Source organism: Vulpes vulpes, chromosome 6, assembly GCF_048418805.1.
Source record: "Vulpes vulpes isolate BD-2025 chromosome 6, VulVul3, whole genome shotgun sequence".
Taxonomy (NCBI): domain Eukaryota; kingdom Metazoa; phylum Chordata; class Mammalia; order Carnivora; family Canidae; genus Vulpes; species Vulpes vulpes.
The window spans coordinates 90,235,449-90,248,783 of record NC_132785.1 but is presented as its reverse complement, the minus strand read 5'-3'; the positions used below and the strand labels follow the sequence as shown (position 1 = coordinate 90,248,783).

The window sequence follows — 13,335 nt, the reverse complement described above, 5'->3', positions numbered from 1 at the left end:
AAGTCCCCCCTGAGCAGAGAGACTTTTTCCTCTCCCTCCCTCTGCCTGCTGCTCCCCCTGCTTGTGATCTCTCTGTCAAATAAATAAATAAATAAATAAAAAAAGAATGAAGAGAATCTTGGATTTTTAATTAGGTAACCTTAGCTATAAAGAATATGCTACACTATTTTTAACTTTAAAAAGAAATCAAGGGTTGGCTCAGTTGGTTAAATAGATTACTCTTGATTTTGGCTTAGGTCAGGATTTCAGGGTCCTGGGATTGAGCCCCATGTGAGGCTCAGCCCTCCTTATAGATTCTGTTTGGGATTCTCTCCCCATCTCCCTCTGCCTCCCCGGACCCCCACTCGTTTTTTCTCTCTATAAAATAAATAAATCTTTTAAAAATTATTTTTGAAAAAGGAAATCAAATATGCCTGGAAGCTTTTATAAAGAAAGGGACAGAATTTAAGGAGCAGGCATTTAATTCTAACATGGTTCTGCTGCTTAGTACTTAAAATGTACTTACCTAAATTTATTAATAATTAAAGAACAGTAATGTTCACCTGTTCTCTGGTAACATGTTTGTTCAGGACAGTTTTTCTGGTAATTCTGTTTTTATATTTCAGAAAAACATTGCCCAGAAAATAGCCTGTGAAATAATGAGACAAAACAAAAACCTGACCTGTACCTGAGTGTTCCTAATAGTAAAATTCAAATAACCAACAGAGAAACAGAAAAAGCCATATAGTTATTAAAAGGTTTTTTGAACTTATTTTTAAAACCTGGGAGAGAGAGAGAGGGAGGGAGAGAGCATAAGCAGGGGGAGAGGCAGACACTTAACCGCCTGAGCTACCCAGGTGCTCCTATAATAGTATTTTTTAAAATAGAAATCCAGTGTGATTTGCTACTATACAATTTACATGAAAATTAACTCTGACTTGAAGAAACCTAAGAGGAAAAAAATGAAGAAACCTAATAGAAAAATTAGTGAAGGAAATATAAATTGCTAAAAACTCTTGATGTACAACATCACTAGTAAATAAAGAAATGTAAATTAAAACAAGGAAATATACATACTATTTTCAAATAAGCTTTAAAAACATGTCCATCTTGCTCCACTTTTGCCTTAAAATTATTATAAACTTTTGATCTAGTAATTCCACTCCAATGAATTCTTGAAGAAATAAAATGTGGAGAGATATGTACACAGATATATGTTTGTAAAATCATTATTTATAATGGGCTCAGTATTAGAAGAATGGCTGAATTATGCTACATTTACGCAGTGCAATTTTATACATCTGTTAACGTAATCTCTTACTTACGTAGCCATATTCCATTTTTTCAAGAATGTGTTTTAAATGGCTCAATTATTTATACTTTCATAATTTCCAAATTTCTACCATAATTGCAATTTTTTAATTAGAAAAAAATTAATACTTAGCGCTTAATGAAGTACTTGTTATGCCAGACCTTGTTCAAGGAACGTTACCCATATTAATCATTTAATTTTCACAACAACCTCCTGAAGTACTAATATTCTCATTTAACAGATGAAAAAACTCAGATATAGATTTTATATATTTACTTGAGAGAAAGAGAGAAATCATGAGCAGGGCAGAGGGGCAGAGGGAGAAGGAGACCTCCTATTGAGCAAGGAGCCTGATGCGGGATTCAGTCACAGGACTCTGGGATCATGATCTGAGCCAAAGACAGACGCTTCATTGACTGAGCCACCCAGGTACCCTTGGGTTATTTCTAGTTTTGGCTTTTTTTTTTTTTTAAGATTATTTATTCATGAGAGACACAGAGAGAGAGGCAGAGACATAGGCAGAGGGAGAAGCAGGCTCCATGCAAGCAGGCTCCATGCAGGAAGCCCATTGTGGGACTCGATCCCAGGTCTCCAGGATCATGCCCTGGGCTGAAGGCGGCGCTAAACCACTGAGCCACCAAGGCTGCCCTAGTTTTGGCTTTTATGAGTAAATCTATTACATAATGTGCTTTTATTTTCTTGAGTAAGTAAGTAGAAGTGATATGGCCAAGTTGTGTATGTTTAACTTTATAAGAAACTGTGAAACTTTAAAAAATTTGTCTCATTTCCCATTCCACTGGCTGGGTATGAAAGTTCCAGTTCCTCTACATCCTCACCAACACTGGCTATTATCAATCTTATTAATGTTGTCTACTCTGACAGGTACCTAATGCTTTCTCATAGTTTTAACTTGCATTTATTTCTCTGACCAATATTGCTGAGTATTTTTTTAAGATTATATTTATTTTAGAGCATGAGCAGAAAGAGAGGGAAGAGAGAATCCCAAGCAGACTCTGTAGAGCCCCACATGGGGCTCAATCCCAAGACCCCGAGATCATGACCTGAGCCAAAATCAAGAGTCAGACATTAACAGACTGAGCCACCCAAGCACCCCCGATAAAACACAATGGGTTTTTGTATATTAATTTGTTTTATTCTACAACTTCACTGAATTTTATTAACCGATTAGTTCTAACAGTTTTTTGATTGGAGTAGTTAAGGTTTTCTATATATAGTATTGTGTCTTCTGCAAATAGCAGTTTTACTTCTTTTCCGATTGGTATGTTTTTGTTTTTCTCTTGCCTAGTTGCTGTGGCTAGGATATAAATCTTAATTTTTTATGGTTTTAGAAAAACAAATACATATATAAGAATTCTAGTATATTTTCTCAGTACCCCAGCAGATGGTTATTTCTCTACTTTACGGTTACTACACTTACTACAAAGCTATGAATTGAACGCTTTGGTAGATTATTTTTCGAAGTACCATACTTCAGTCTTTTGAGTAATATTAATATTAATATTAGGCAAAACATAAACATACACAGAAGAAAATTATGAATTCTTATATTGGATGGATTTGCCAGGTGTAAAGTGTTTATAAATTTTCCATTACACTACTAAAATAATCTTTCTTCTTATTTTAATAGATATCAGACACCCTGAAGAACTTTCTCTCTTGAAAAAACCCAGAGATCCAACAAAGAAAAAAAAGAAAAAGCTAGATGACCAGTCTGAAGATGAGGCACTTGAATTAGAGGGGCCTCTTATTACTCCTGGATCAGGTGAGACTTTGTTAGACTAAGCAAAGGATACTGTGAGAACCATGCATATATCCATATGATTGTGTTTTTTTGACAAATGATTTACATAGGTTTAAGAGAGTGGTCATTTTTTAAAAACTTTCCGTCAGCATTTTTTCCCCTGCAATCATGAAATCACCACCAGGCACTGTCGTGTGCAAATCATCATGTCAAGTGTTTGTTAATAGCTGCATCAATAAAAAGGAAGGCTGGTTCTCTGCTCAGGAATAATTAAAAGGGGGGCAATAACTTTGTATTGCAAAAAATTGGACAGGGTTTTATATTAAGTTCTTTTTTCTGTATTCTGTGAAAACCACAATTACTTATTTAAGACATTATTACTACTGTGGGTTATTTAAAACCTCTATGCTTTGCATGTGTTGGTCCCTTTGGCTTTCTACCTTTTTCCTTTAAGGCTTTGCCCCTTTAAGAAGCTTTCTTAGATTTCCTTCCATTACTTTCCCAACCTGAATTAAGTATCCTTCTCTTCTAAGACCAGACTTTTCTGTGTTTAGTATCATACTTCATGTTCTCACCTAATAAATTGTGAGCTCTCGGCATGATAGAACTTTCACATTTTTGTTATCAGAACCCAACTCAGCATATGGCATCCAGGAGGAGCATAGGCAGTGTCTTTTGGGTAGCTAGATGACTAATTAAATTACATGGTTCTTTAGTCCTGGGCATATACAGGGACTGGACATCCTTATTCGTAAGTTTTTAGGCTAATTGAAAAACAGTTACTGTACTTAAGAAGGTAATATATAAGTGCTAAATGAAATTACAGAAAGTAGGATTGTGGGAATTTGGAAGACAAAACAATTCCAAACAGGGTATATTTACTTTATAGGTTGAGGAACTGAGTTTGTGAATTAAGCTTTTAAAAAGTTGCAGTGGCTAGGACTCTGATGGTAAGAAAAGGCAATCCAGACAGACTGATCTTGACAGTGAACATTTTGGTCAAAGAATAGTTACAAGATGTTAATAAACCGGTTGAGCCAACTGACTGGGGGGGGAGACCTCAGGATTACACGGAGGATAAAGGAGAATAAAACAATGTGCCTTTAAGTAGAGTAGGGCTAATTTAAAAATTCAATTTATACATGATTTATGTTACTGAAGGCATCTGATAGTGGACACCATCCCTTTTTCACTTAGTTTATAGTGTAAATGGGACTAAGTAACTGCAGGGTGGGTTTTTGTTTTTTGAGGTGTTATATACAGTAAAGTGGACAAATTTTAAATTACAGTTGAATATTTACAGATGTATACTCCATCTAGTTTGTATGCTTCCATGACTTGTCAGCACCTTAAGTCAATATTTGAACCAAATATTGAAAAATATGATCAGATGCATACTGTTTCCCTAAATACAGGTCCAGGTATCTCAGTATGTGATACCTTCATGATTTCAGATGCCTTGCTTCGCAAATGTAAATATTCCTCTACTGCAGGTGTGGTGAGGATTAAATATATACTCTTCAGGCTTGGTTTCCGTTAGTTCCTCCTTTTTGAATTGTGAGCATCTCAGTGTGAGCGTGGCCAGTTATACTCAGTAAGTGATAACTGTTATTTAATGTATACTTTATCTTTCATTTAATCCTTAAAAAACCCCTGTTATTTTGGTGGTATTAAAAGGAAAGAACCTTACAAGAATTATGAAATTTATGGGGTGCCTGGGTGGCTCAGTCGGTTAAGTGTCTGCCTTTAGCTGGGTTCATGATTTCAGAGTCTTGGGACTGAGCCCTAAGTCAGGCTCTATGCTCAGCAGAGAGTCTGCTTCTCCCTCTCCATCAGCCCTTCCCCATGTGCCCACATTCTCTTTCTGTCTCTCAAGTAAAGAAGTAAAATCTTAAAAAAAAAAAAAAAAAAAAAAAAAGTAATTTGCCCAAGGTTTATAATAGAGGGCAGAGCTAGAATTCAAATCCAGGTCTATCTGGCTCACACTCCTGTTTCTAACCTTACATAATATCATTTCTCCAGTTATATTTAAAGTAAATACTGTGTGAATAGTAGTTGGAACATTTGATAAAATATTAGCATATAAATTATACTTTAACAAAGTTTAATTTTTTTTAAATGTAATCTTTCAAGAACCATCATGAATGAATTGATTCTCAGACTTTTTTTTTTTTTTGATTCTCAGACTTTAGTCAAATTCTTACATAGAATATGACATATTCTAGGAGTTCTTAAATACCTTGCTTTCACAACTGTGCTCAGGTGGTATGCCCTTGAGTGCTTCACCACTTAACTGTACTGAGGAAAATATCAAATCTCTAATTACGTATGAGGGAGGGAAACGAGCCTGATCAGCTGGGGAAAGAGTTTTTCCAAGAAAGAATTAACTTTGTAGTATAGTACTGACTTAAGAATTACTAATTTCAGGATTTACTATATAAGTAGAATTAGAAAATTATCTCATTAGAAATTTTTCTTAAAAATCTTAAAGGCAGTTTAGACAAAGAAAAATTCTGGGTTCTAAGATAATACAGAAAGTAATGAATACTTTGTTTGGCATTGTCAGGAAAATCATTTATGCAAGATGCCATTTTTCCTATTTGGAGTTTGCCATTTTTAAGCAGCAAAACATTTAAAAAAAATTTTTAAGCAAACTAAATTATTAAATTTGCTCACTTTAAAACAGCTGGCTTTTTTCTGAAAATATTCATTAAAATACGTGGCAAAGGCCTTTAACTAAAAGCGCCCAAATATAATAGGGACCATGTTATAATATTGACAATATTTTTAGAAAAAAAATGTAACAGGTTATATACGGAAAAGAAAACGTTTTTAACACTTGATATTGCTTCTTCATATTCTGCAATTGTAAGATTTCATGTGTTTAGTTTTCTGTCTATTCCAGATTTGTATTGAAATTTGTTTTCACCATTGAAAACAGTGATTCTCTATGGGATCTTTTCAGCTGTGCATGCTGATTTTGGAAACAGATTTGGATTCTGTCTTGTTCTAGATTCAGTTTTTGAGCAAAGTCTTCTCCAGTATTAATACTAGTATTACTCATAGCATTTACTGTAAAGACATTTTCCAACACTTCAGTCTGGTTTTGACTAAAAGCAGTTCTTGGTCTTCGGCCTCTATACAACTCAGCCCTCTTTTCAGAAAGACAGTCTTTCTGAGGCTGAGTAATTTTCATATTTCAAAAATCTTTTTCTGGCACTGGGTGATGCACAGTACAAGGGAATGAGATCCCATTGGGAAGGCTCAGGATACGTAGACATAGGTTAACATCTTTTGCTGAGGAACCACAGCTGTCTGTCTGTCTAGGGCCTGTTTCATTGATGGAACACAGGCTTTCTTATGGTCTGGTCCTAAAATGCTCTCAATTGAAAAGGAGCAGGGTGAGGATTTGCTTTCCCCAAGCCATGCACCTTCCCAGAGGCTGGGAGACATCTTTGCATGGGCTGCACAGGGCAGCTCTGGCCTCTCCTTGCGTCTTGACTGACTCCGCCCCACGTTTACAGGGTTGGGATCTTCCTGTAGTTCACTCCAGGCTCCCTGAAAACGTTTTTGTAAACTGTTCTTTAATTATAAAAGTATGCTCACAGTAAAAATTCAAATATTACAGAATTATGCATTCATTTTTGTCTTTCATGAAAGCGTGGCTATGGGGCTCCTGGGTGGCTTAGTCGGTTAAGCGTCCAACTCTTGATCTCAGCTCAGGTCTAACTCTCAGGGTTGTGAGTTCAAGCCCCATATTGGGTTCCATCCCTACTTAAAAAAATCAATAAATAAAAATAAATTTAAAAATTAATGGGCAGCCTGGGTGGCTCAGTGGTTTAGCGCTACTCTCGGCCCAGGGCGTGATCCTGGAGGCCTGGCCGGGATCGAGTCCCACGTTGAGCTCCCTGCATGGAGCCTACTTCTCCCTCTGCCTGTGTCTCTGCCTCTCTCTCTCTGTTTCTCTCATGAATAAATAAAATCTTAAAAAATTTTTTTAATTTTTGAAAAAAAAGGACTGTGTTATACATTTGTAATTTATGTTTTTGCACTTGGAATAACATTAATGGATCTTACAATCCTTTAATTATAGAAGTCCTACATTCATACAGTCTGATTATAAAAAATTCCAATAGTATAGAAAACCTACTAAACTGAATGTGAATATTCCACTTCAACTTACTCCCTTGCTGCTCCCTCTTAAGAAATAGTCATTTCTTGATTACTTTGTGAAACTATGTTGTAAACAGTTGGAATACAACTTGCCAGTACCTTTTCTATATGTTTATATTTGTGTCTAATTATGTTTTTTATAACATGAATGAGAGTTTAGTAAATACTGTATATTCTGCAATTTGAGTTTTTCCGTTGAACAGTAGATTTTGGTGATCTTTCTGTGTTGGAATAAAAGATCTCCCTAGTTCAATATAAATAGTGTCAAAATTTCCGTATAGGAAATGTATATTTAACTGTTTTCCTACCTAGATAGTATTTAATTATTCTATCAAATATACTCCAGAAAGTCTCCCAGAAGTTCAAATATACACCATAAAAGTGTAAAAGTGATAGTTTTACACTCCCATCAACAGTACATGAAAATGCCCCTTTTCCTACCTTCTGACTGATAATACATGTTGTAAATCACTACTGATTTTTGCCAGTATGTCAATAAAAATATCTCAGAATTACATTTTTAGTTGCCCTGATAAACACTAGTATGAATAATAGTTGAGTAATATATATTATAGTTTTTAATTTTGTGATCTTTTTACTGTACTAAAGTTTTACATTTTTTATGTAGTCAGATTTGTAATTTGCTTTATAGTTTTGGGCTTTCACCCTTGGTTAAGAAAATCACAACTATTACAAAAATTCTTCTATATTTCCTTTTTATATACTTTTATATAATTATTTCATATTTATGTGTTTTAATTCATCTGTAATGTCAACATTTGTTATTTTCAATTCACCTGCGGTTTGTTTCCTAAGTATGGTAGGAGATTGATATTTTGATGGAAATTTTCTAAAATGTATTAAATACTTTCACACTCTGTTTTAAAAAGGAATAAGAATGTAATTAGTAACCATAGTAACCAAGTTATGAGGCAGATTCTAAAGTTACATGGGGTTTTTAAGATTTGTAGTAGGTGGCCCAAGACTATAGTGCTTTGTTGAACTCACTCTCCCCTCCTCGCAGTTTATGTTATCCTTCCATATAGTTGAGCAAGCTCCTATTTGTTGTTAACTAAATATCTTAGTTCATCTTATCCTTAATAACTTTCTACTTCAAATATGTTTTAAATTGAGCGATCAGAAACACAAGGCAGTTGGGATTGTCACTGAACTGAGACTTAGAAGGAATATAAAATGCATTAACCCTCTGTCCCAGCATTGAATTGGGAAATAAGTACAAACATACCTGTTGGAAGGCACATTTGCAGTAGCAGTGGTGTAGCTGACAAAATTCTAAACAAATCACACCAATTGGAAATGGCTTAAATAAGTTATGGTACCCAGGAGGTGGTGTGTATCGCTTCATTCAGACTGGCTGATTTATAGCTTGGCTCTGAAACTTAATAGCTTTTGACATTAGACAACTTACTTAACCTCTCTGTGCCTCAGTTTGCTCCTCTAAAATGAGAATAATAGGATTGTTGGAAAAACTAACTGAATTATTATCGTGGAGTGCCTAACAGGGTAAGAATAGGAGCAGTGAGGTGATCACATGTGAAGTGTAGAATATACAAAGTCGAGGAAATTGAGAAGGCAGAGAATCGATGGGGTGGCTGATTCTATTAAATATTGTATAATTTAGGGGAATATATTTTGTTTTAGAATCTTTATAAAATTGTCAATTCTACCTTTAATTCTGAATAGTCCATCAAATTAGGAATGAATTTTCAGTATTCTGATATTCCTAGTATAAAAGATTTATTTGCTATATCTTTGAAATATACAATGAGAAGATTTTGCCTGGAAGATAGTGTTTTTCTATTCCTTATTTATATATATATACTCACTATAGCAAGATTATTTTTTGCCCACTTAAGCTGGAGTAATGTTTTCAGCCCTTTTAATTAGTATGGGCTGCCCAAGTAACCCTTTCACAAAATGCCTTTGTAGTTTTAAAGTTCAAGCGTTTAAGGATATCACTGACTATCGCAATGTTCTTTAAAGCTAATAAAGAATTGACAGCTTTCTTTGTTGCTTATTTAACAATGTTTAGGTACTGCAAATTGCTTTACTTACTAATAACATTGGGAGAACACATAGGGACATCAAATGAGATACCATGTGGCTAGAAAGATTTTTTTTTTTTTACTTTGTGTGCTCTTCCTAGACTAGGTCATGACAACTATAAAAATCTCTAGCATGACCACCACTGTTTCATAGGGAATTGTTTCTGTCATTGCATGGAGTAATTGTTTTTATCATTGCATGGAGGGGTTGTTAGAGTGGAAGGGAAATTCCTAAGCATTCCTAAATTAGGTAAGGGAAAACAGTCATTCTCTTTGCATCATCCATTTACACATTTTCTTTTTAAAAATTATGATTGAAAACAAACATAAAAGGGTTAGGACTTCGAGGGAAGGTTCTTTTACTTAACATTATTCTGAACTTTGAAGTCTTAATCCAGTCTCCTTAATTTTTGTAGTTTAAAATGATGGAGGATATATTGTCAGTTGACTTAAGTCAACAAGTTTTAATTAATGTAGCCTCTACTACATGTATGTCCCTGTTGAACACTGAGGAATTGGAAGATAAAAATACCCCTGCCGTTGGGGCTTAATTATAAAATGTATCTTTGTTTGCAAAATTTTATCTACCCGTTTGCTTTACTAGTTTATTTGTAAAGCTGTTGGAACCAGTTCAGCTATTAACTGAGAAAATGTTAACATAAAATTGTTCTTAGTTTATGTGCATTTATTCAGTTACATCAAGCTGTCTTAAAACAGGGTCTGGATTTCAAAGAGTAATAAACGTGGATATGTTTGTCACTGGATGCTTGACTAGAGCACTTCATTTTTTTGAATTGGACAAAAAAACTTATGTTACAGTTTCTAAGATTCTTTACTCTTAAATTCATCTAAAATACTTACTTCGGTTTATAATTCACATTAGGAAAATCTGTTTTTCTTTTTTCCATTTCCATTTCCTTTTCCTTTTGTTTCTGTCTTCTGTTGTTACCTTTCCTTTACCTTCTGAATTCCTGTCTTTCCTTTCCTATAGGCACCGATGTTCTTTACATTGGCCCTCTGAAAGGTGAGCCTTGCCACAATTAAAAACTTGATCTGCTTCAGCTATATTCTTAACATTTAGCTTCTAATTCCCTTGAACTGTTTTCCCCAGAATTTCTGCCAACTTAATTATATTCTTTTGACCTTGTTATTTATTATATGTTCTAATGTTGTACAAGTAGAATTAAAGTTAATTTTACATGTTTTCAAGACAGGTAAAATAATGTACTAAGCTCTTCCATAATGAAACTTTTGTTTCACAATTTGCGTTATATAGCATGTATTATTAAAAACTAAAATTCTGTACTTCATTCATACTTATTACCTATTTTTCATGTTATTTATTAGGAAGTATATATTCAAGCCCAGGACTTTACAGTAAAACAATGACCCCCACTTACGATGCTCATGATGGAAGCCCCTTGTCACCAACTTCTGCTTGGTTTGGTGACAGTGCTTTGTCAGAAGGCAACCCTGGTATACTTGCTGTCAGTCAGCCAATCACATCACCAGAAATTCTGGCGAAAATGTTCAAGCCTCAGGCTCTTCTTGACAAAGCAAAAATCAACCAAGGGTAAGTTTTAAAATACAGAAACATTGAGGGACGCCTGGGTGTGGTTCAGTCGGTTAAGCTCTGACTCATTATTTCAGCTTGGGTCATGATCTCTTGGGTCATGGGATTGAGCCCCACATCAGGCTTGTATACATGCTCTCTCTCAAATAAATTTTTAAAAAATTAATGAAATAAAGACACACTGAAGAATTTCTTTCTCCAACTAGAGGTAGAAATATTTTATTAATCTTGTCTTGCATTCCACTGCTCTTGTTAATTTGTCCAGGTGGCTTGATTCCTCAAGATCTCTTATGGAACAAGATGTGAAGGAAAATGAGGCCTTGCTTCTCCGATTCAAGTATTACAGCTTTTTTGATTTGAATCCAAAGGTACCGAGGGTTTAGAGGGAACTCTTTTTTTTTTTTTTTCCTTTTTTGTTCATTTGGATGTTTGTTTTTTAGAATTGATGGGGTAAGTAATCATTTGTATATAGCACATCTGAATAATATTACAAACCCAAGCTTTAGACAAAGGCATCTGTATTTGAAATAAGTATTGTATTCCTAGGTTGGGAGCATAATTAAACTTTTTCTTTTTTGTTAAAATAATTGAATTTTTGGTTGATTTGTATTTTAAATACACTAGTTTGGTACTATAGACTTGATAAAGTTAGTTTTAGGGATTTTTTTTTTAAGTCTCTCTTTAAGCTGTGATTTTAGTAAAATAAGTTTCTGGAAAAAAAAAGAGTTTCTGAAATAGTACCTTTTCAATGACTTTCAAATTTCTAATTATAAATCACAAGATGTTGCTTCAAAGAAAAACTAAGTCTACATTTCTTCCTATTTAGTTAGGCAAACATTGTTATATATTTTTACTATCAAATGACTGCATCATCTGTCCTACTGAAATAGTTTGCTTTTTCGAGAAGAGTTAAATTTGATAAGAAATCTTGGAGTATTTTTCCCTAGAAAATATATGGCATGGTGTTTTGGATCTTTTGCTTCCTTATTATCGTTCTTAGGTGAAAACCTCTCTTGGCTACTGCTCATCCTTTTCATGTCTAGATTATAGTATAGATTTTAATGTATATACTTACCATTTTTTATTATGTGCTTAAGTAATTCTTTAATGGTTAAATGTATAATTTGGAACTACAAAAAACAGTCTTAGTCCCCTCAGGTCATATCATGTCTCATTTCAGTAAAACCAAAACTGTTTTGGGAACATAAGTTATATTTGCTAGGGAAGGGGATGCCATATGTTTTGTTACCACTCTAAAATAGTATTGCTAGTACATTACTATGAATTTTTATTAACATAACTAAATGGATAATTCAGTACCATATAAGTAAATCTTTACCACAAGTATATGTATATGTACTCTGTATTTCAGATTCTTAATATAATTACTAAGGACCTAGTACTTTGTCTAAGTATGCTTTTCCGTAGTGAGCAGGGTGTTCCCTGAAGTAACTTACTCCCTGACTGTAACATTTTAGTGTGGCAGGTTGCAATAACAAGTGAAAATCAGTCACTTGTACTTTACTTTAAATGTCTCTCAAGTTAGATTCATTTTGTTAAGAGCTCTGTAATATCTAATGATTATTTCCCTGTAAAATAACATACAGAATCTTATTTCTAATACTGAGTAATAATATTTTGGCATATTTTCAATGTCATTTTTAATGGAAAATTAGATGTGGGAATATATAGATATACCTAACCCGATAGGTATCCTTGTTATTGAGCATTTGATACTATATAAAAATCCCAGAAAAAAGTATATTAAAACTTTTTGTTAAGCTTTGAAAGTGAATATTCACTTTTCAAACATTTTTATGTTAAGGGTGATGTAGTAAAAAGATTGTGTCTCTTTTGCTGCAGTATGATGCAATCAGAATCAATCAGCTTTATGAGCAGGCCAAATGGGCTATTCTCCTAGAAGAAATTGAATGCACAGAAGAAGAAATGATGATGTTTGCAGCCTTACAGGTAGTGGAGAGTATTGGTAAATGGGACTTTTCAAGGGAAAGAGTAGGGGATTATTTTTAAACAGTTAAAGTAGCATTGTATTTCCAGTAGTATTTTGATAGTGTTTATTTACTTTTTGCTGTGTGGAAATTGAATACACTTAAAGACAAATCCATGAATTTAATTTTTTTGTCATCTCATCTAAGAGTTTGGTGGTGGTGTACTGTTAGTGGTATACTTAACAGCTATTTTTCTGTATCCTATAGGAGAAATACATTGTCCTACCTCTAGATATATAGTAGCTTAACACTACCCCATTTTCCCTTAGAAATGGGATCTGTGTTGAAAATCACATTTCTAAAATGAAGCTTATTACTTGCATAATTTCCTAAGTAGCTGGGGATGATAATGTTTGTTAAATGGCTATAGCAAAAATGATACATTTTAAAAGTGATAAAATAGTGAAACTAAACTTAAGTTTTTAGAATGATAATCCTTAAGAAGTAGGTAGCTAATATTT

The 13,335-nt window shown here is 33.9% G+C and overlaps 1 protein-coding gene and 1 pseudogene across 12 annotated transcripts in view; one reads left to right on the top strand and one right to left on the bottom strand.

Moving 5' to 3' along the window:
- FERMT2 (FERM domain containing kindlin 2) overlaps positions 1 to 13,335 on the top strand; it is a 79,888-nt gene that overhangs the window by 45,523 nt on the left and 21,030 nt on the right. For 6 of the 12 annotated variants that reach the window (XM_072761604.1, XM_072761601.1, XM_072761599.1 and 3 more), the window contains exons 4-8: positions 2,940 to 3,074; positions 10,284 to 10,316; positions 10,640 to 10,865; positions 11,131 to 11,233; positions 12,729 to 12,836. In XM_072761604.1, coding sequence (XP_072617705.1) covers positions 2,940 to 3,074; positions 10,284 to 10,316; positions 10,640 to 10,865; positions 11,131 to 11,233; positions 12,729 to 12,836 — 605 coding nt within the window. The remainder of the gene's footprint in view (positions 1 to 2,939; positions 3,075 to 10,283; positions 10,317 to 10,639; positions 10,866 to 11,130; positions 11,234 to 12,728; positions 12,837 to 13,335) is intronic. The other 6 variants (XM_072761609.1, XM_072761608.1, XM_072761603.1 and 3 more) reach the window with 1 other exon arrangement.
- LOC112921422 (homeobox expressed in ES cells 1-like) lies at positions 5,937 to 6,631 on the bottom strand (annotated as a pseudogene).